The following is a 23,916-nucleotide window of genomic DNA, read 5'->3' as shown; positions in this document are numbered from 1 at the left end:
GATACTTTACTTTCCCTTGTTTTTGTACTTTTGTTGCTATTAGACTATTTGCTTCTATTAGACTCTGCACAGCTGTACGGATTACTGATGGTCAGACGTAAACACTGCAGCTAGCATTAGATTAGCATTAGATTAGCCTTTTCTTAATTGGATTAGTCATGTTGTTTATGGTTTTTTTTCGAGCTTGTGTGTAATATCTGCTGCCGGCCGTTTTCGTTTTCTTTCCATCTGCTCTCGATAGTGATAGGAGTCAATAATCAGGTTATCTGGACGTGTGCCACAGTCTGAAGAAGACACAGACATGACTCAGTCCCGATACTAAATACGCATGCGCACGCACGCGCGCACGCACGCACGCACGCACGCGCGCACAGTACTTAGATTCAAGAGAAACTAAACTTGGGCTTGGTTGGTGCGCACACACACACACACACACACACACACACACACACACACACACACACACACACACACACACACACACACACACACACACACACAGACACACACGCGTATGGCAGCAGATGTAGATGCACAGATGGTGGCTGCTGGGCAGTAAACAGACCGTTTAAAGGTTGGGAACTAAATCTGGCCTTCCTGTGTTGAGCAGCACCGTTTTCTTACAAGGGGCCTGAATGGAGAACCTCTTAGCTTAACGTGTGTGTGTGTGTATGTGTGTGTGTGTGTGAATGTGTTTGTGTGTGTGTGTGTGCATTTGTGTGCGTATGTGTGTGTGTACGTGCGTGCGTGTGTGTGCATGCCTGTGTGCGCGCACGTGTTTGTGCATGTGTGCATGTGTGTACGTCTGTGCGTGTGTGCGCATGTCTGTGTGGGTGTGTGTGTGTGTGTGTGTGTGTGCAGTATACTTTGTGTCTATTGGTGCACCAACTGAACATGTGTTTACCTGCGACCTGCTGTCCTGCTCCGCGTGCCCCTCAGGTGCTGACGTTTAAGGAGATCAACTGGCAGAGTCTGCGCATCGAGGCGGACGCCATCGAGAGCGAAGACCAGGACCTGGGCAGCACCCCCCTACGCCTCATCACAAACCAGGGACGCATACGCATCGCACTCAAGAGAAGGGTAATCAGGATTATTACTGTGTGTGTGTGTGTGTGTGTGTGCGCGTGCGTGCGTGTGTGTGTGTGTGCGTGCACGAGCGAGAGAGCGTGCTATTGTTTTTAGTCAGACCAGATTGCTGCCGGTGCTATTTGCCTTCGGGCACTATGTTTCAGTAGGAAGATTGACTAATGTATACATACTGCATTAGCAGCAGCACCAGCTGACTACCTGCTAACATCCACAGTGACTTATTTAGGACAACACAAGGATGCCTCAGCATCTGCCACATGCTGTGTGTGTGTGTGTGTCCCTTTTGTCACTGTGATAAAGCACACCGCACTGCAGCACATACTGCAACTGTAGTGCTCAAAACAAAATGAATTCCTCATCTCAAATTGCGCACTTTATGTCAGTGCACTCACTGATGTTTAGTGCATAGTGCACATGTGGGCTTAGGTGCCTTGCTCAAGGGCACTTCAACCATGTATGGAGGTGTAGGGAGAGGGATAAGGGCGGGATACAAACTTACAACCCAGTCCCAACTCCCTATCCATAACACTATGGCCGCAACATAGTGTACCTGAGCAGCAGTAATAAGCTAGCTACGCATTCTGAAAGCCCATTGGGAAACTCCAACTCCAACTCCAATTGTCATTGTGCATTCCACAGCACACAAGTGCACACTGCACACAACAAAATTGCATTGCAGCGCAGTGCAGCGGGATGGTACCATGCTCAGGGTACATCAGTCCTGGAGGAGGATGGGGGAGAGCACTGGTTGATTACTCCCCTCACCAACTTGGTGGGACTTGAGTCGAACCGGCAACCTTTGGGATACAAGTCTGACGCCCCAACCGCTTACCCATGACTACCCACGTGGTGTGCCTGAGCAGCAGTAATAAGCTAGCTACGTATTCTCACCTGGTCCTCTTCTTCTACCTGTTCTCACCTGTGTTCTCCTCCCTCTCTCCCTCTCTCCCTCTCTCCCTCCCTCCTCAGGTGAAGGACTGTAACGTGTTGGCCTCCAAGCTGCTCTTCATCCTGGACGACCTGCTGTGGGTGCTGACCGACTCCCAGCTGAAGGCCATCATCCACTACGCCAAGTCCCTCAGCGAGGCCATGGAGAAGTCCGCCCAGCAGAGGAAGAGCATGGCTGCAGACTCACTACAGGTATACACACACACACACACACACACACACACACACACACACACACACACACACACACACACACACACACACACACACACACACACACACACACACACACACACACACACACACACCCTGTATGGAGAAGTCCGCCCAGCAGAGGAAGAGCATGGCTGCAGACTCACTACAGGTATGTATCCACACACACACACACACACACACACACACACACACACACACACACACACACACACACACACACACACACACACACACCCTGTATGGAGAAGTCCGCCCAGCAGAGGAAGAGCATGGCTGCAGACTCACTACAGGTATAGTCACACACACACACACACACACACACACACACACACACACACACACACACACACACACACACACACACACACACACACACACACACACACACACACACACACACACACACACACCCTGTATGGAGAAGTCCGCCCAGCAGAGGAAGAGCATGGCTGCAGACTCACTACAGGTATGTAGCCACACACACACACACACACACACACACACACACACACACACACACACACACACACACACACACCCTGTATGGAGAAGTCCGCCCAGCAGAGGAAGAGCATGGCTGCAGACTCACTACAGGCACACACGCACGCATGCAGGCACACACACTGTATGGAGAAGTCTGCTCATAGAAAGAGCAGTGTATGGCTGCAGATCACTACTGGTACGTAGCCACACACACACACACCCGCACACACACACTCTCTCATACACGCTGTATTGGTGACCAACTCCTGACTGCAGGTGTGTAACCTGACCCTGTCCTTGACACAACTGCTGCAGTGTCACACACACACACACTATCAGTAAATGGCTGATGCACACACTATCACTGCCCAACACGCACACGCACACGCACACTGCAGGACAGCCACACACTCTGTCACTGCTCAGATGTCACACCCACAATTAGGATGATGCACACCACACACCCTCACCACCCGACTGTCACACGCACACTCAGTCATGGAATAACAGACACACTACTCCGCTCAGATCTCTCACACTCTCATTCCTGCATTCACACACAATCCCACCGCTACATTCACTCACACACTCACAACATCATTCATGCACTAATCTCTTTACTGCTCACACATTCACAGCTATATATGTATGTATCACCCTCTCTCACTATCCAAGTGTCCCTACCTGACTTATGTTATCATCTATGTCTATCCAGGTTATCTAGTTATCAGTGTTGATTGGAATTACATTGTTTTCTCGGGGTGATGAGTGTATATTCAGTCTTACAACTCTGCATGCACACACTGGCACTGAACTAGCACTCTTTTACGTAAGTCTAGCTTGAGAAACAAAATATTTTTTAGGAGTTGTATTACCTGTATTGTGTACGTACAGCGCTGCCAGCTAGTATTGGCACCCCTTAATTTTATTTACAAATTGTGCAATATATCCAGAAATAAATGGAAATATACACAACTTTTACCACCAGGATCTTTTAATTGAACATTATAAGATATTTGGAATTGCCAAGTATTTATTTCCAAGTGCATTTTGTAATTTCAAGCAAAAACTTTTAAAAGGGCATGTCCAGGAATATTGGCACCCCTCCTTCAAGGGTTAATTGCACACTATTAGACAGCAATGGCAGCCTCTGAAGGTTTTGGTTTTCATCAATGACTGTGTTCTTTCATTTTTACAACCAATCCACTGTGCATTTGGTTGTGTTCTTTGGGTTTTTGTCTTTCTGGAGTGCACATGATGTTCAACTCAAACCAAGTGTTCTTGCCATGGTTACACATTTTACTGTAAATGATGATACCTGTCATGTCATGATGCCTGTCATGATACCTGTGATACGGTCAAATCCTCCAATACCTGATGCAACAATGGGGTGACATAATATTATGGATCGGACACCATGCTTGCTTTTTGGTAGGGTGTCCTTTTCCTTAAAGACTTTCTTGCAGAGTATGCAAACATGCTGTTTGTGTGAGTCACTGAAAAACTGTGCTATTGCTTCATCTGACCTTAAAACATTCTTAAAAGGGCTGTGCTAAGCCTGTATTTTTTCATACAGCCGTCAGGTGTTCCCTGTTATGACTTTTATTAAGCAATGTGGTCTGCCTTGCTCTCCAACCAAAAGGCACTACTTTGTGTAGTGTTTAACACGGGGTGCTTATTGAAAAAAACTACCCAGAACAGTTCAAAGTTGACCGTCAGGTCTGTAGATGTTAGTCCCTGTGTTTTTTCATTATTTGCACCGACTTCCAAAGACTTTTATCATAATATCTTCCTCTACCCCCCACATCCAAGGATGTTCTTTACAGCTCCATGTTTGGCAGATTTCTGAATAACACAACACAGTGTTGAAAATGGTTTACCAAGGTCTTACCAAGGACCTTTTATTATTTGGAGGTCTTGTTTTTGTAAATAACAGTATTTGTGGTGTCCTCGGGCAGCTCCTCTGTCTTCAGATTGGTGAAAGACACACAAGATGTAACAGGTGGCTATTTAAACACAAATATCATAATTCCTTGCCTAATTCATGTTCTATGGGCAAAAGCAATTAGTCAAAGGTGATTCCCATTTGCGATTTACCATAATTGAGTCAAATTAGGTTTCCAAAATGGTATCCAGTAAAGGGTGCCAATACCAGTGATCCCGGGAACTTTACCATCTTCAATTATTTCCCTCTCATAGTTTAGTATTTAATGCTGTTGATATTTTTTATATTTAGTTTCAACCACAAGCTATCTATAGAAAAATCATGGTTGACCATATTATTTGTTTTCTGGAGATATGTCCCATAATGTACTTAAACTTCAAGGGTGCCAATAGTACCTGGCGGCACTGTATGTTGCTCACACATGGGAGGACAGAAGGGCTAAAGTCTGAGTCTGGCTACTTTATAATTCTTCATTATACCATTGCATCACTGAAGCACAATTGGTCCTGCGCTGCTTTCTCTAAGAGCTATGAAACCATTTGAACCACGTCCTCCTCTGTATTGCAGGTATGCTTTATAAATAAAGCTTATTAGTGTTATGCAACTTGCACACAAGTGCTCACTCCGGAACTTATGCCCGGTCCAAAAATTCAATCAGCTTGCCCTGTTGTGTGGTGCCAAGCGCTGTGTTTTTAGCCCCACGTTGGTTTACCCACGTCAGCAGAATGAAAGGGAGTATTTCGAGTATTTATGTTAATGTCAGTGAGTGAATCCCTGGCCTCACCATGTAGCACTTCCTTTTATTACATATTAATGTAGTATTGGTTCCTATTTTGTGCACAATACGGAGAGTGATTCCTCTCTTCTTTACTATGCTTTCTGTGGGCCAGCACCTGCTATGATGTAATGGAATGGAATGTAACGTAACAAAGTGTTCTTTCTCTTCCCCCTTTTTTCATACAGTTGTGAAATTCCCTTTGGCTATCACTTTCCTTATTAATCTTGAAGTGAAATGTCTGCAGGCTTAAATCCTTGATTCTAATTTGAATAGCCAAGCTTTTGGACAGAAGACCTTTCTAGTCCCTAGGCTCCTCAAAGGTGCTTATCGATAAAACGTTCAAGAATACATGGGTTTGCACGTTTGTAAAAAATCCCCAGCTGCTCACCCCTGACTGCTCACTCCTCAACCTTTGATTGTTGGAAACTCAAGAAATGAGCGCACGTGGTTGGCTGCTTAGCATCTTGCTCCTCCTCACAACACGAATGTTTGTAAACGTGAAACCTATGTATATTAACAACATTGATATATTTTGTCGTGGTTTTATTCCCCAGACCGCCCCGCCATCTCCAGGCATCCACACCCTGTGGACGGATCCCCCTCCCCCTCCGGCCCCTTCCGGGGCCCCCAGTACGCTGGGCCAGTACTTCGAGCAGCACGACGTGAAGGAGTCCTCCTACCACACCTTCATCTCCCGCCTCGACCTGCACATCTGCAACGACACCTCCTCCGCCGACTCAGGTGGGCCACCCACCAGGCCAAAGAAAAATAAGAGTTTGGTTCCGGTTGGTTGTCAGGTTTGGTCATGGGTCGGTCGGATTTTTTTTTTTTTTTCAAATTTTTTTTCTTCAATTTTTTTTTTATGTCCGACCCACCCAACCCCCCATATGCGCCAGATTTCGTCATAAACTTTGTTGAACAATGCCAAGGACGATAGTGGAGTGTGGCCTGCTAAAGCTACAATGAAATATAATAGGCCTAAGTATTAATGAGCCAAGATACTGACCGTCACCGAAATGAGGATGATCATACAGCCTACCGTTTCTGGCAATACCTGCCCAGCTGCCAGTTGCCTGACACTGCTATTTTAGCTCCTGTAGGCTATGTCCCGTTTTCTTTTTTTTTTAATTCCGTCCCATCATCGGTTGTAGACCATATTTTCCTTGGGATGAAGGTTCTGGCTTGGAAACATTCTATGTAGGCCTACACACTTTTTTGTTTTACGCGAGGATGTAGACGCCTGAGGCGATATGAATGTTGATGAAGGGTGATCGAGGGGCAACATCGTCATTGCCATTAAATCATTATTGTAGGCAACTGTAGTAGTCCTAGGTCTTCATCGAACAGTCGTATTTGTGGCGACATCATCGTTAATTTCTATTTCATTATTTGGAGGAGGTGCGGAGAGTGAGACAGTGACAGATGCCCTGCTGCTGCGCGATGGTGGAGGGACAAGCAGAGAGAGAGCAAGAAAATAACTGGCTCGGGCCAACGGACTTCTTGGTTAACAAGGCCTTGTGGTAAATGAAAGAATGAAGGGAAACTTGGGCAAAACATTCCCCTTCTCTCGTATTAACTTATTTTACAATTACAAGCTATTGATACAGTGCTACTTTAGAATTGCTGTAACGAGTTATGCATCTCGTCCAACATGCAGCGTGACTGAATGGAAGCCCTTTTCTAATACGACGAGACAATATCAATACATTCAAAAATCGTGGATACTCATAATGTTTTCTGTGTGTTGCATTTCGAGGCGGGTGGTCAGGCTGTGTCCGTGTCGGGTGTTGAGGTAAGGCGATTGACCTATCATTTGACAGGCATTTTCGCCAGGTTCCCAAACTACATCGTAGCCTATTAGTCTGCAAGAACGCTGTGAGGGAAGTTATTTAAAAACTTACGAGCTACAACGACTACCAATTAGCATGTTGTAGCATAATAATTAGCCAACAACGTGACCGATAGGTGCGCAACTCTGCAGTGACATTTGGGGTTTTATAATATCAAGCCGGGCGGCACTTATGGCGCGCGCTTATGTTGCTCCTATGTGGATAGTCATGCGATGCAAATTCAGTAACTTGCAGGCAGGTAGAAAGTGAGAGATGGCGAGTTATGGGAATGAAGAAACGTGTTGTGTCTTGTCTATATAAACAACCCTCCAAAAAACATCGATATTTTTTGAGGATTCCAAAAACTCAAAAAAAATATTTTGGGTCGCACAAAAAATGATAGGGTCGATCGGCAACCGGAACCAAAACATTATTTTTTTTAGGCCCAATGAACAATCAACTTTTTTTTTTCAACTTCTTTTTATTGCAAGTAATAAAGTAAAAATACATAGAAATAGTTGCATTGTTTTTTTTTTTTTTTTTTTAACACATAAGCAATAATACCTACCCCACCTCCCACCCTTCAACCCACCCTGACTGGACCAATGAACATCTTCTCTGGTGCATGGAAGCAGGATGTCTGGCTGCACTTCAGCCTTTTTGCGGTGCTCTCGGTCAAGGACTGAAATATTAAGACATGCTGGGCTACTTCTCAGCTCAAAACTGCCGTGTGATCCCTGGGTCTTATTGATGTTGCCCAGCTTGTTTTAATCTTCTATGAATCACTTATGCACCCATCTCCTGCTAAAGGGGCTCTTTCCTATAAAATTAACCTTTTACAGTGCTGTTTAGCTAACATTTGTCATGCAATGCCACATACATAGTTGTTTTTTCGCATGGACTTGCTGATTGGCTGACTCAGTTGGGTCACACACACTCTTTTGGTCCCTTATGCAACCATCCCAATACCAAAGGGCTCTACATTTGCCAAGCTGTGTGGTTGCAATGGTAGACAGTTAATTGTGACACTCTGTGAATGAGATTTTGTTTTGACTGGGTTGGATTTTTTTGTGCTCCATTTTTGGGGAAAGGTGCTTAGCTTATCAGGAGAAGGTAGATTAGGTACTTAGTCTGATGTGTGACCTCTAAACCTTTGCCCTGGAGGAAAAACAAACATATTAATCTCGCTCCATTTTTTTCATTTGCTGACCTGTATTTATGTACCGGTGCAATACATTTTATTACATTACATTACATTACATTATATTGCATTTTGCAGACGCTTTATAACCAAACGACTTACAAACGAGGAGATAATCATAACCAACATTACTAGCAGATAGAAAGTGCACAGGAAATATACAGAACAACAAATGCAGACGCAAAGAAGGGTTAGTAATTTAAAAAAAAGTTAAGTAGAGTAGACACACACACACACACATACACATGAGTCTGTTAGTGATAACATTTCTGTTAGTATCCGCTCCAGCCATAGACGTTGTGGATACTACATACAGTAGATAGTAACAACGTTGACATGCATTGTCGCAGTGCCTCATAAGCGATTTGGGTTGACCTTTGACCTTTCGACCTCTGGAACCCCCCACTAGATTCCGATGAGCCTCCACCCAGGGCCTCTCAGGGTGCCATGCAGCTGACCTTCCGCAAGCTGGGCCTGGACTACTACCCTTTCCACCGCCCAGGTACACGCATCACACCTCTACTCTCCTCTCTTTTCTCTCTGTCTATATAATACCATATGGTGCATGGGTCAATTAAGTGCTCAGTATGATCCGTTGATTGTATCAAATTTGTGACCGCGTTGTTTTTGCTTAATGAACCCGGGACCTGTAACCTGTAGCTCCAATTCACATCTAAGCCTCTAGAGTGCTTCGAGCCAGGTCAGAGGGTTCAGTGGCCAGGAAGCACAAACACTTATTGGCCCATTTTGTTGCACTGAGAGACCAGTATGGGCTCTCTGTACGGAGAGGAAGGGCCTCCTAATTGGTTGACTGCAATGTAATTTAACTTCCCTAATGGTCGCTCAGTTATGTTATGTTAATGCATTTGAATTGGATGCGCTGTGTTGCATTTGCCTTAGTTAAGTAGTGTAGTGGGAAGCTTTGCGGAGTGGTGTACTACACACGCTGTTTCATCACAAATGGTCCATGTTCGACTCTTAAATTAGAAACGGCCTCATCTCTACATAGTGCAGTGGTTCCCAAACTTTTTTCTGTGGGATACTCTTTTGGGTTCATTTCGGACCCACAATTTTCCACGGCTATTATGTTGTGACCTAATCTTTTGTTGCACTGTCGGGAACTGGTCAATTTATTCTAACTATCAAAAACATAACCATGCATTTGATGCTGTACAATGTTTTGCATCAGCATTTTCATTTTATGTCTATCATCTAATGGGAAGGAATTAACAATGACAGTCAGTCATTCATTACTGCAGTTTGTCTCAATTTTGGTACTGGCAATAAAAATGGCAATTACCCATTGCAATAATACAGTATTACACCACATCTCTGCAACCCACCCAGGCCAGGACCCCTTCGCGACCCACTTTTGGGTCCCGACCCACCAGTTAAGAAACACTTGTGTACACGCTCTGCCTCATCTCAAATGGTCCATGTTCGACTCTCAAAGGAGTTATCCTCAGCTCTCTCTTCAAATATCCTCACATTCCCGTCAGCTCCAATGCTTATGTAATGCCTTTTGCAAGTCCTTAGAGACACAGTCTTTTCGTCTAGTCCATTCAATTTTGTTCAGCTTTTTTGGCTGCTACCATTTATATTAGTGTCAACTGTCCATGAAACAGCTTGAAATCACTCGGTGTGCGATTGAAATGGGTGTTGAGAGAAAAGCCGTTTTCTGCATATCCAAGTGACACATCGTCTGAGATTGTGAGCTTAATGTTGCCATGGCCAGGCTGTTATTCAGAACAGTGCTATGTGGACGATTGCCATTAGACCAGGAGACATTGCACTTAGTAGCAGTTGCAGTGTGTTACATGGGGATTATTAAAAGCCAAGTTTGTCAGCCTGAGTCACTGAAAAGATGTGTTCAATGGAAAGTGACTCTCCATTCATTGTCTCTGTGAAGTTCTTCAGGGACCTTGTCTAGGGTAACATAGATTGACACAAATTGAATCAAATGGTAACACTTCCAAATAAGGGGCCATAATTAACAGTAGAGTAGCTACAACCTAATACTTAAGTAAGGGTTAATAATCATTACTTAATGCCACATTAGACACATATTAATTGTTATTAATGCATTAGTAAGCAGTTACTTAACTATTAGATAACTATTACCTTGTGTTACAAGTTAATAGCATATTATTATTTAACTAATAGATAAGTAAGGGCACAGTTAATAGTTAAGTAGCTATCAGGTCATACTTAACTAAGGACCAAAATTAACACTTACTTAATACAAAAGCAACGCATAACTAATGGTTATATAATACATAAATATTGGGTTTTGGGACCCTTATATTAGAGTTGGCTGAGGATAACTAATGGTTAAGTAATAGATAGATATTGGTGTTTGGGACCCTTATATTAGAGTTGGCTGCGGATAACTAATGGTTAATTAATCGATAGATATTGGTGTTTGGGACCCTTATAATAGAGTTGGCTGAGCATACCTAATAGTTAAGTAAGTAATCTACTGTGACATCTAGTTTTCACTCGTTTAAATGACTGTAATAGTGGCAAAAGGCGCCATTATATAGCAGGGATTGGACGTACACTTCTCAATGATGGTGGGATGATGAGATGTAATTTTTTAATGTACCACTTATTGAATTTAATGGTAAAAACCCTACAATAAATGCAGAACATTATGAAGAGTAACAGTTTTGAAGCGAAACTAAACCATTCCTTTGTGATAATTAGGTTAATGTTTGAGAATATTAGCTCCAAGAAGAGCAGTGCATGATGGGTACGCAATCTATAGACAACAATAATTCGGTATTATTTAATCATTAGATATGCCTTACTTTTGTATTAAGTAAGTGTTAATTAAGGTCCTTAGTTAAGTATGACCTAATAGCTACTTAACTATTAACTGTACCCTTACTTATCTATTAGTTAAATAATTATATGCTATGAACTTGAGACACATGGTAATAGTTATCTAATAGTTAAGTAACTGCTTACTAATGTTTAACATGTGAATTAATAACAATTTATATGTGTCTAATGTGGCATTAAGTAGTGATTATTAACTGTTACTAAAGTATTAGGTTATAGCTAATTTGCTGTTAATTATGTTAATTATAATTATATATATGGCCCCTTACCATGTGTCTCAAGTTAATAGCATATAATTATTTAACTAATAGATAAGTAAGGGTACAGTTAATAGTTAAGTAGCTATTAGGTCATACTTAACTAAGGACCTTAATTAAAACTTACTTAATACAAAAGTAAGGCATATCTAATGATTAAATAATACCGAATTATTGTTGTCTATATATTGCGTACCCATCATGCACTGCTCTTCCTGGAGCTAATATTCTCAAACATTAACCTAATTATCACAAAGGAATGGTTTAGTTTCGCTTCAAAACTATTACTCTTCGTAATGTTCTGCATTTATTGTAGGGTTTTTACCGTTAAAACTAATAAGTGGTACATGAAAAAATTACATCACATCACCCCACCATCATTGAGAAGTGTACGTCCAATCCTTGCTATATAATGGCTCCTGTTGCCACTGTTACAGTGATTTGAATGAGTGAAAACTAAATGTCACAGTAGATCAATTACTTGACTATTAGGTATGCTCAGCCAACTCTATTATAAGGGTCCCAAACACCAATATCTATCGATTAATTAACCATTAGTTATCCGCAGCCAACTCTAATATAAGGGTCCCAAATATCAATATCTATCTATTAATTAACCATTAGTTATCCTCAGCCAACTCTAATATAAGGGTCCTAAAACCCAATATTTATGTATTAATTAACCATTAGTTATGCCTTACTTTTGTATTAAGTAAGTGTTAATTTTGGTCCTTAGTTAAGTATGACCTGATAGCTACTTAACTATTAACTGTGCCCTTACTTATCTATTAGTTAAATAATAATATGCTATTAACTTGTAACACAAGGTAATAGTTATCTAATAGTTAAGTAACTGCTTACTAATGTTCAACATATGCATTAATAACAATTAATATGTGTCTAATGTGGCATTAAATAATGTAGCTACTTTACTGTTAATTATGGCCCCTTATTTGGAAGTGTTACCAATCAAATCAACTAGTGAGTGAGTTAATGAATGAGAGAGCGAAAGAATGGATGAATGGAGAAAGGGATGTCTGCGCTTCAGCCCTTGTGGTGCTCACAGTCCAGGGAACGTCAGTCACTTTGTGCACCAGAAAATCAAAAACCTCTACAAGTATGCTGTGTGCTCCGGTCACCCCTGGGTCTAGTCACTGAGAAGTTGGCCAGTTTGTCTTCAATGTATGAATTGAGTTGTGGCAATTCAGCAATATGGAGGTGACCTTTTCTTTGGTGATAAAGCATCTGCCAAATATAATGTAATGAACAAATAAATAAATTAATGAATGTATTTTTGTGTGTGTGCGTGTGTTCGTTCCTCACAGGTGACGGCTGTCGGCACTGGGAGCGCCACTGCAGTGCCATGGAGGCGCGTGCCCAGTGGGCCGCCAAGCTGCTGCAGGAGTTCCAGAGTCGCGTGGAGGCCTCGGGCTTCCCCGGCCCGCACTCCCAGAGACCCCCACCCTCGCCTGGGTCAGGCCCCCACGGCAAGCCCCCCGTACCCCCGGCCCACTCCCACCCATCCACACCTGGCTCTGGCTCTGGCTCTGGGTCGGGGTCTGCCCCTGGTTCTGCCAGGGAATCCCCCGCCAAAAAGGCCCTGGGTAAGGCATGCGAAACACACAATCACACTCTACTCTGGATGGAGGAAGTGAGAAAGATAATGTGTGTGTGTGTGTGTGTGTGTGTGTGTCTGTGTCTGTGTCTGTGTCTGTGTCTGTGTGTGTGTGTGTGTGTGTGTGTGTGTGTGTGTGTGTGTGTGTGTGTGTGTGTGTGTGTGTGTTTGTTTGTGTGTCTGTGTGTGTGTGTGTGTGTGTGTGTGTGTGTGTGTGTGTGTGTGGGCGCCTGTGTGCCTGTGTAGTATATATGTGTGTGTGTGTGTGTTTTAAGTAGTCACAGCCAGTACTAGAGTTCAAAGGATATCAGAGAGGATTTCCCTTGGTGAATCACTCGAGCATACTGATGAGAATCAGTTTCCTTTTCTGTCAGATCTTCTGCAAAATGTGTCAACGTGGAAGTAAAGTGTGAAGTGATTAGACTTCAAGCCAGCAGATGTTTTATGTGTGTCAGACACGCATGCACGCACGGCAAGGCACACACACACACATAAACGTTGATGCTCGTCTCAAAAAATGGCTTAAAATAAGGCTTTAACGCACAATGGAAAAGATGAAAATAATTGCACTGTATGTGTGCAGACCGATTTTATTATAATTATATTATTATTATATTACTTATGTTTATGTATGTTGGGCAGCCGTGACTTAAAAGTTAGGGGTGGGGTCTTAAGATCTGAGGGTTGCATGTTCGAATCCCAGCCTTACCAATCCCTACACCTACATTCATGTTTGAAGTACCTTTGAGCAAGGCACCTAACCCTGCATTGCTCCAGGGACTGTAACCAGTACCCTGTATCTAAATAACTGTAAGTCACTTTACATAAAAGTGTCGGCTAAGAGTGATGTTATCAGGGCTCTAAATTAACACCAGCCAACCGGTGGTGAAATTTCAGTTTGGCTGGTAGAAAATACCAACTTACTAGCATCTTTAACCCATTAGTGAGTTTGTGTTTGGCTAATAAAATTAACATCTACTAGCCATTTTGGCTGGCATTGAATGTAATGTAATGCATGTTTGTTTTGGGACTCAGATGCAGAGGCCGTCCCCAAGCCCAGCCCTCCCGACCGAGAGCAGGCCTCCCGTCGGAGTTCCACCGCCCCCGGCCCCGGCCCCGCCCCCCCTCCCGGCACCCCCCTCAAGAGGCTGCGCTGCAGCTGCATCGTCTTGCGAGTGGACGACCTCGACATCCATCAGGTCAGAGGCGTGTCTTATGAGTAAACAGCATCCAATTACAGAGCTGGATGATGATTTTTTTTCAGTTGTTTAAGTTGTGGATGTTTGTAGTGTGTTATAATTTATTTATTTCCATTTTTTTAAGTCATGCAATTACTACTCTAAAGAAGTGGATATAAATACTGAATGTGAATGAACTGCTCAAACGGGGTGTGAAAACAACACACATGCTTAGCTATACCTTTGGTGTGCGTGTGCGCTTGCGTGTGCGTGTGCGTGTGCGTGTGCGTGCGTGTGCGTGTGCGTGTGCGTGGTGATGCAAAAAAACGCCCATGTGCAGAGATGGTAGAGATGCCTCACCCGTAGCTCATGGTTTTAGTGCAGATGGAGAGGGTGATGAGTCCATTCTGTGGTCATGGCTGTAGGCACTGCATCCTCAGCAAGCTCTCACCTTGTAGCCTACTGCGTACACACACACAGACACACTTAATTACCACCAACCTCCAGGGTCAGCAGACACTTTAATTTCACGGTCTAAACATACAGCAGATGCAAAAAAGTAGAGTTAGTAGAAGTACTCAATGAGCTGGTAGTCAAGAAGAGCATGGACAGTGACTTTTAAATGGATGTCCAGAACTGAAATTTACTTGAAGAGTTTGGAAAGGCTCCGGGGCCCTCTTCAATGTAGACATGTTGTGATGCAGTGCCTGGGAATGTTGTAGAGCAGTGATTCTAGTGTTCTTTTGAACAAACGCCTCCCGGCGGACCTCATCATAACCCTTCCATCTCTCCCATGCCCTCATCATAAGCCTGCCAACGTCCCACTTAGTTAAAAAAAACCCCAAAAAACCCTAAGCTAAACTTGCAAACTAAGCACCGCTTTAGCTGTCTCCTCAACTTCCTTAGAAGGCTCCCTAACGCCCCCCTGGGGGGCTGTAGAGCCCCTCTTGAGAAACACTATTGTAGAGCATGGTTAATACAGAAGACAGAATACTAGAGCCGGAAGGAACAATGTCAATCAAAGCCAAGGCTGCAGAGATGCCTAATGTGTTGGTTTATTTGCCATTGTTTTGTTTGTGTACTACATGCAAACAGCGTCTGTGATGCTTTTATGGTTGTCTGTTTACCTGTGTTAACTGCTCAGTGGGGGTACTCGGGTGGGGAAAAAAAAGCCAAAGGCTATTTCTGCTGCGACGCATCAGTTGATTTGTATTCATGTTTTAAAGTGGAAATGAAGCAGTGACCTAATATAGGGGTCTATAACACCAGTAAGATAAGCCAGCAAATATATATTTTTCTGAAGTCTGAAATTTAAGTCGTTAATAAAAAAATAAAGCACAAACACGTAACGTTTCTGTTAACGTTTCCAGCCAACAGCGGGTGACGTCACGCGAATGGTAGTCTCCTATTCTAATGCTGTTATGATAGTAGTGAATTAAACATTTGGGACTTGCGTGGCTGATTATGAGCTTATTTGCTTAACCCAAATGAAGCAAGAATATGTGTTTGGGTGGGACAGAACAAATATGAGGCATGAAGGCAGACAAGACATCCCATCACATGAACCACAGGTAAACAAGCAGCTTTTTTTTTGCTAAGGTGACAAGTCGCTAACACATTTTGGTATGAGCCAACATGATCACTATTCATAATCGTGCGATGTCGTGCAATGTTGCAGTTCCCTACCTTCATCTTCCGATGATTTCGCCAACATTTTTCAAGCACCTGACATCTCCGTGCCCACGTTTATCGATGTTATCCAGTCAACAATAATCCAAGGCAACAACGCTATTCCAGCCAGTTTGAGGATGCATCCGCGACTTAAATAACATAATAGTTTACTACAATAGATGCAGCTACTTTAAGCATGCCATAACTTAATGTAGGCCATGATAGTTTAACATGTCATTTCCCGTGGCATCAACTTCAAATCCCCAAAGCTCCTCCAACTCCGAGAGCGAGACGAGAGAGGATGGGATAGCCACACACACAGGCTGCGTCCCATCCCTTCCCTTCACAAAGCTTTCCAAACTTTCGCCAATTTTGCAAGTTATTTTCTATTACTGAATTGAACCACACAGCCAACTTAAAGACATGGGCTTTCAGATTAGCGTCCAACAATGCAGGAAAAAGACGTTATTGGTGACGGTCTGTCACTACAAACCTATGAGATCGAGCAGCCCCAGTCCTGACTCCTGTCCTATGGTGGAGGCAATGGGTGGATGGCTGCAGCTATCCCACCATGCTCGTAGCAAAGGCTTTTTGAGACAAAGTGATAATGACACTTGGCATTTCTCTTTCATCTGATAGTAGGTATATAACATAGAAACCCCATGGACAATGTAAAATGAACCCCTCGTCCTTCTTCAATTTTACTGCCACGATTAGAGTCAGTTAGCGCTGTAGTTAGCACACGCTAACGTTAAGTGAATGGAAGGCTACATTAGCCACCAAGTTCTACCATTCGCGTTACGTAGGCGGCGAACATGGCTGCGCCCTTGTGGCGAAACTCGGTAATAACATGTCATTTTTCAGCAAAACTACTTAAAAGTGCAGTTCAACGAACATCCATTCGTTTATGAAAATAAATAAGCCGCCAAAAAATGATAATAGTTGTCAGTGCTTCATTTCCACTTTAATTGCATACTGTCTACTCTTGCCTAAAACAAATCAGGGGTGAATTTCTCAAAACCAAAGTTGCTTACTACATTAGCTACTTTGTTGTTTTCAATGCATTTTCCCATCGGCAACTACCGAAGTTGCTAACAGGCTAACAACTTCTCTTTTGAGAAACTCACTCCAGAACTGAAGCCACTTAGAGTCTTGCAATAATGCCGGGCGCAGATGCTCAGTGAGTGAGTGAGTGGGTGCAGATGAGCCCAGACTTGCATGCAGGAGAGGAGGGCTTTGCTATGTGGTCAGGATGGGACAGCTGTAGGCTGTACGTACTGTACATAGGTGTTTTGGATAAAGGCTCATTAAAATGTGTATTCTGTTTTAACATCAACTCGTGAAGATATTGTGTCTGTTAAAAACACACATGGCTGGTAGCTCAGCCCATTTGTCTTTTACTGGTGTGTTGGCTGCTCTTGGGTGTTTGGGGATCAATCCATATGAAAAAAGAAAGGTAATTCCAAGCACCCTCAAATGTAAAAAACGTTAAATAATCGTGGCTGATTCACGTTTAAAAAGTCGTATTAAATGTGGCTAATACTACGTACATGTTTAAAAAGCCATTTACAGTATATGGCTGTTTTATAGCTGGCTGGCTGGTTGTTTAACTGTGTAGAACCACAGAGGCTGAAAACAGACATCATTAGCTTGTCATAGGTTATTAGAGTTAGTCTTACAAGCAGTATAAAAAAAAACTTTCTGTAAATTTTGTGTTAGCACTAATGATCATTTTATTGCTTGTGATGGTTTTGAACACACGACAGGCATATGTTCATATAGCACTCATGAATGAGAATTTAAGACCACTTCCCTAGCTGGAAAGTAAAACACCCAAAACCACTTACTGTAGATGGTTTGGCTGAATAAGCATCTTCACAGGCAAATAAAGCTATGCCACTACTCTACTGAGGAATCGAAAGCAGTGAGTGGTTTCAATTTCCTTCTCCAATTAGCATTTCTAGATGTACTTCTGCTTGGCACGCTCTTACCTATTATCATCAGCATAATTGGAAAAAAATTCTGGAGGTCCACTGGGGCAGATTCTCTAGAGCAGTGATAAAGAAAAATATCTGCTTTACAGTATCTGTGCATCACCCAAAAGTTTTGATACAGCTCAAATTACACTTGTCAAGTCAAGTAGGTTTTTATTGTCAATTTCTTTACATGCACTGGTCATACAAAGAATTTGAAATTACATTTGTACCACGTGTTGGTGGTCCAAGAGAGGTCGTCGCTGATGTGCACTCCAAGGAACTTGGTGCTGCTCACTCTCTCCACAGCATCGCCGTCGATGGTCAGTGGTGGCAGTTATTTTTGGACCCTCTGAAAGTTGACAACAATCTCCTTGGTCTTGTTGACATTCAGCAGGAGGTTGTTGTCTTTGCACCATCTGGCCAGCAGGTCTACTTCTTCTCTGTAGTGAGTCTCATCGCCCTTGGTGATGAGGCCCACTAGTGTTGTATCATCCGCAAACTTCACTAGATGGTTAGTGCTGTGGGTCGTTGTGCAGTCATGTGTCAGCAGCGTGAACAGCAGGGGGCTGAGAACACTTGTCACTTACCATATTACATTTAGCAGATGGTTTGATTCCACGTGACTCAGCTGTGTGCAGGTCAGGTGTGTGGGGAGGGAAATACAGAGTTGGCTGATATAACAAGGTTAGAGCAGGGGAGTTGAAGATGAGTTTCAGGGATTTTTTTTGTTCTGAGCCGGCGTAATTTCTCCAACCATAAAATCACATCAGCAGACTTGGAGCGCAGCGGCTGTTGCCAGCTGCAGACCGTGTACCGTACATCACCAGCGTTGTTTTCATAGATTTTATTGTTCAGCTTTAGCGTCTGTGTAATTGGTGTGACCTGTTTTTTGTTGAATTAATACTGTTTGTGGGATTGTTGGGTATGAGCAATTTCACGTGATATTGGTTAGGAACTCAGTCAGGCCTTCTTGCTGTCATAAGGAATGTAAGATCTTTTTTTACAGCTGTATAAGAAATGGAAAGAGGACCTCTGACCCACATCCATCCAGTTTTACGTCAGACAACTAGATCAGTGATTTCCAGTAAGACAACCCCATTGCCCACAGATTTTTTAGTATACTACAGTACGTCTCAGTTTTAGGTTGAGAATGAATAGATGTTGCAACACATTTGGCACAACCAGCGCTGACTCTGCTCGCAGCAAGTACAGTATTGAGGCCTCATCATCTGCTACTCGGCTGCTATTAGCTTGGTCATGCATTACAGGCTCAAAAGTAGTCACTTGGAGTTGGAGGCACACAGTAACTGAATGGTGCCCCATTCAGGCAAATACATTTTTGTGTTTTCTTTAACCCTTTATTCGGACAGAACAGTGTGAGAGTGTGGCAGGAAATGAGTGTGATAGAGAAGGGGGCTATAATCCAAGGCCGAGGGTGAAGTGTCCTCGAGCTAAAATACTGAACCCCATATTGCCATTGTTGTGCTAATTGGAGCTTTGCATGGCTGCCTTTGTAGCCGTGTGTTTGACTGTACAGTAGCCTATACTTTATGTGAATGGGTGAATGTGAGGCATTCAATGTAAAGCGCTTTCGGGGACATCAAAGCCGCCTATTTACGACTAACCATAAGCTACTCAGAGAAGTCACCTGCGTTAGAAGGAAAACGTGGCATGATTTGACACAGGATTGACACCTCTGGTTCTCAGCTTTCACAAAAGGTCTTTTCTCAGTATAAATCTGGATGAGCGTCATAATCCACATGAGAGCAAAACGCAAGAGTAAAACAAAGTAATAAGATACTTAAGTTAAAATACTACTTTAAGTAGTCCCATGTGGTGTAATTGAATGAGCCTGATGTTTTGGCAAAACACAGGTTGTGTTGAAGACTCGCACAAGGCAAGGTCTCGCATTCGTTTCACATTTTCCCTCCAAAGGAGTGGTCCACGTTCCGTCCCGAGACTGACTTGTTTTGTTTTATTGGCTCTGGTGTCGGTTATTGAGCTCACCTGACTCTTGTGTTCTGTGCTCGTCTGGAAAAGTACCAACCCCGCATGCAGAGGCGACTCTAGGTCCAGCTGGGGCCCCAAGCCCAAGCGAAATTTCAAAGGAGTGAACATTTGACAGAAATTGGCCACTACTGTAGCAAAGTGAGAGCTGTTATTCACCATCTTGGGCCTTGGGGGCCCTAAGCGTCTGCCTGCCTAGCCTGGTGACAAGAGGCGCCACTGCCCCGTATGGGCACATGATGAATGGGTAGAGTGGAGAGAAGGACGTAGAAACGAGAGAGGAACTGAGTCACGCCATGTGCTGGCTGTTTCACAGCAGAGCAGTGCTAAAAGTGAAATAGTGAGTTACCCCCCTCAAATTAGCCTCTTGTGGTTTCTTGTTTGTCACACGATTTTCACCCTCATACATCAGAAGTGGTATACAGTAATGCTGCCCTGCAGAGTAAAAAGGCAGTAACTGTGCCAAGCTCTAAACTGAGGAAAAAATGAATCGAGTTTTTGCATTTTATTTTATTGCCAGTATTTTATTTTGATCTGCACTGGCTGTTTGTATGTTTTTTTATAGACTTTTTGTACCTTTGCAATTGTCCCAGTGCTTGTTCTATTGCTCTTGAACGCAAGACAAAGTCTCTTTGGGGCAATAAAGGATTCATTCATTATTACATTACATTAAATTACATTGCATTTTGCCAGACGCTTTATAACCAAAGCGACTAACAAACGAGGACATAATCAAAGCCAGCATCACTAGCAGACACAAAGTGCACAGGAATATACAGAACAACAAGTGCAGATGCAAAGAAGGGTTATGTATGTATGTATGTATGTATGTATGTATGTATGTATGTATGTATGTATGTATGTATGTATGTATGTATGTATGTATGTATGTATGAATGAATGAATGAATGTAAAGTAGACCACACACACACACATATACAGTGCCATGAGAAAGTTTGGGCACCCTTTTGGAAAATCATTACATCGGTTTATTTCTCGTTGAACTTTTAAAGAAGCAACTTCATTTTAACACATATTAAACTGTAGGGAAAGAGACACATTTCAGCAGTGGAAGAATTTTCATAGGTGTAATAGAAAGAATTTTATGTGGATTTAAACAAAAATATGCGTGTGCATAAATATGGGCACCCCAAATAAGGTATACCATTAATATGAAGTAGAGCTCACCTTTGCAGCACAAAACTGGTTTTAATGACTTTGGAATCCCTTCAGTCACCAAGACAGACATGATTGGTCATTAAAATGTTATTTATCATACATAATAGCAGACAAGGCTTGTCCTAAGTTCTGTCTTGGAGAGTGAAATATGGTGGGCTCTGAACAAACTGTAGTTTGTTGAAAAATAGTTAAAAGGGCATGGCTAAAGGATGGTAAGAATGGTAACAGGCACACTACAGAACACCTCCACAGAATTACAAGACCATAGCTGCTGATAGTGCAGACTTAGAGGCTGTTCCAATCTTCGTACTTTCCGCCCTTCCCGCACTGTGTTTGGGTACGCAGGGCGGTTCCATTTCTAATCGCGGCGGTGAAGTGTACTGTAAACTACCCGGATAACGCCCTCAAACCGGCCATTTTTTGAAGTGTGCAGTTATGTACACTTTTCGCACTCAACGGCCGCCATGTTTGTTACGTAGTTTCCTCTCTGGTTGAGTGTCAGATTGGTCAAACTGCCGAATCTCTGTGATGACAGCATAGCTTTGATTCCAAAGACAATAGCCATATTGGCGGTTGGTAAACTCCGATGACACGCGACAACCGTCATTTCCGTGAAGTGTATCAGACAGAACGTGAATTGGACCTGCACTTCACCCTCAAATTTAGCCGTTAAGTTGAGGGTGGAAAGTGCACTGTATCACAGTACAGAGTGCAGAGTGTGGAGAATGGAACACGCTCTTAGACATGGGTCCTTCCACGTATACTTTTCACAAGGCAAAAGCTCATTGGATAGGTGATGCATAAAGAGGCTGTCCTGTGTATCCATCAGAAATAAGTTGTTAAACTTATGCAGAAAGCTTATCTGGACAAGTTAAAAGCATTTTGGCAAACCATAGTGTGGTCAGATGAGACTGAGCTAGAGTTATTAGACCTTAACAATGTGAGGTGGACATGGCAAACAATGCACCCATACATTCTATGACCTCTGTTCTAAAACATACCCTACTATAGGTCTGTATGGATAGTATACACACTGTAAAACCTATTGCAGTTATGGGCCTCACTAATTATTTTCAAATAGCATATTTTTCAAAAGAATGTTCAAGTGTCAGTCACAAAATTAGAGCTGAGCAGAGTTTGGACTTTCCAGCAGGACAGTGTTTGCACTGCACTGATCAAAATTCAACAATGAGTTAATGCAAAACAACAAGTACAATGTCTTGAAATGGTCATACCAATCTTGAGATATCACCATCATTGAAAAATAATTAATTTATTTGAAACAGGATGTCTAAAGAAGACAGATGAGTAACCTGACTGAATTAGAGGGGTTCTGGATAGAATAATTGGCAACTATTCAGTAGCACCATGCAGTCGGAACTTGTCTTCTTGTATAGCAAGTATCCAAAGGCCATTAGATCAGCAAAGGTGAGTTCTACTTCATATTAATGGTAGGGTGCCCATATTTATGCACACGTATATTTTTGTTTAAATCCACATAAAATTCTTTCTATAACACCTATGAAAATTCTTCCACTGCTGAAATGTTTCTCTTTCCCTACAGTTTAACATATGTTAAAAGGAAGTTGCTACTTTAAAAGCTCAACGAGAAATAAACCGATGTAATGATTTTCCAAAAGGGTGCCCAAACTTTCTCATGGCACTGTACATAGCCTACACATCATGTCAAGAGTCTGGCCTGTGGCTACATCGTCCGACCTCTCTGGTTTTCTCCCAGGTGTCTTCTGGTGGCCGGCACAGCAAGAAGACCCAGTCTCTGATCTCCTGCAACCGCAAGGCTCTCCACCTGGCCGACAACGTGCCTGCCATCCACCTGCAGTTCACCGAGTACTACTACCCCAACAACACTGACTTACCCAGTGAGCCTCTCTTCATTCACTCCTGCCAATTTCAATATGCTGTTGTATTGCTCTCGCTACCCTTCACTTGTCAGTATCCGGTGATGCTGCATTTTTTGGCTCAGCCGTTTCCGAGATCTGAGCTACTCTAATGGGGGCAGATTTTGTTTATATTAAGAAGTTTCTTAACATAGGCCTACTACAAATATTTTCCCAAAAGGTATCGCTGTTTGCTAGTTGTCTGCTGATGTTGCATAACCTTTTGGATGTTTTTGGGAATAAATAAAGATGTTTTTTGAAATGTAAACAAACAGCTGCCCCCATTACAATGATCAGGATCTCGGAAAAGGTTGAAGAAGAAAAAAGTCCAGGGTAGTGTGTGCATTACAACTGCATGTTGAAATGCAGTTATCCTTTAAGTTTAAATACAGTACCATATTTAGTTTGTTTCACATTTTTTTATACTGTGCACTCAGCAGTTGATTGACTTGATGACTCAGAATGGTTGCAGCATTTTTGGCATACATTTTGCAAGTTCTCCTCCCACCAACTCCAACAGGCCTGTTAATGGGAACTCTTTAAGCGCATATTAATCACAAAATTCGGATGTAATTTCAAGAGATATGGTCTTAATCACTCGCTCCTTCATTATCCTAATCACTTATTGCTGAGCCCAAATTCATCACTCATTTTCATCAGCTTACCTCAGACACACCATGCTACCGTTTCACAAACTTTGTCTGTGTGTGTGCGCGTGTGTGTGCGCGTGTGTGTGCGCGCGCGTGTGTGTGCGCGCGCGTGTGTGTGTGTGCGCGCGTGTGTGTGTGTGCGTGCGTTCGTG

The 23,916-nt window shown here is 42.9% G+C and overlaps 1 protein-coding gene across 2 annotated transcripts in view; it reads left to right on the top strand.

Moving 5' to 3' along the window:
* The window catches only part of bltp3a (bridge-like lipid transfer protein family member 3A), a 76,968-nt gene that overhangs the window by 23,112 nt on the left and 29,940 nt on the right, over positions 1 to 23,916 (top strand). The window contains exons 6-12 of one of the 2 annotated variants that reach the window (XM_063208648.1): positions 940 to 1,080; positions 2,059 to 2,229; positions 6,014 to 6,200; positions 8,899 to 8,991; positions 12,916 to 13,194; positions 14,241 to 14,404; positions 22,955 to 23,096. In XM_063208648.1, coding sequence (XP_063064718.1) covers positions 940 to 1,080; positions 2,059 to 2,229; positions 6,014 to 6,200; positions 8,899 to 8,991; positions 12,916 to 13,194; positions 14,241 to 14,404; positions 22,955 to 23,096 — 1,177 coding nt within the window. Of the gene's footprint in view, positions 1 to 939; positions 1,081 to 2,058; positions 2,230 to 2,803; positions 2,848 to 6,013; positions 6,201 to 8,898; positions 8,992 to 12,915; positions 13,195 to 14,240; positions 14,405 to 22,954; positions 23,097 to 23,916 lie in introns of those variants that run through there. The other variant, XM_063208649.1, reaches the window with a different exon arrangement.

Source organism: Engraulis encrasicolus, chromosome 10 (genome assembly GCF_034702125.1).
Source record: "Engraulis encrasicolus isolate BLACKSEA-1 chromosome 10, IST_EnEncr_1.0, whole genome shotgun sequence".
NCBI lineage: Eukaryota > Metazoa > Chordata > Actinopteri > Clupeiformes > Engraulidae > Engraulis > Engraulis encrasicolus.
The sequence above is the reverse complement of the archived record's forward strand: the minus strand, read 5'-3'. Positions and strand labels throughout refer to the sequence as shown.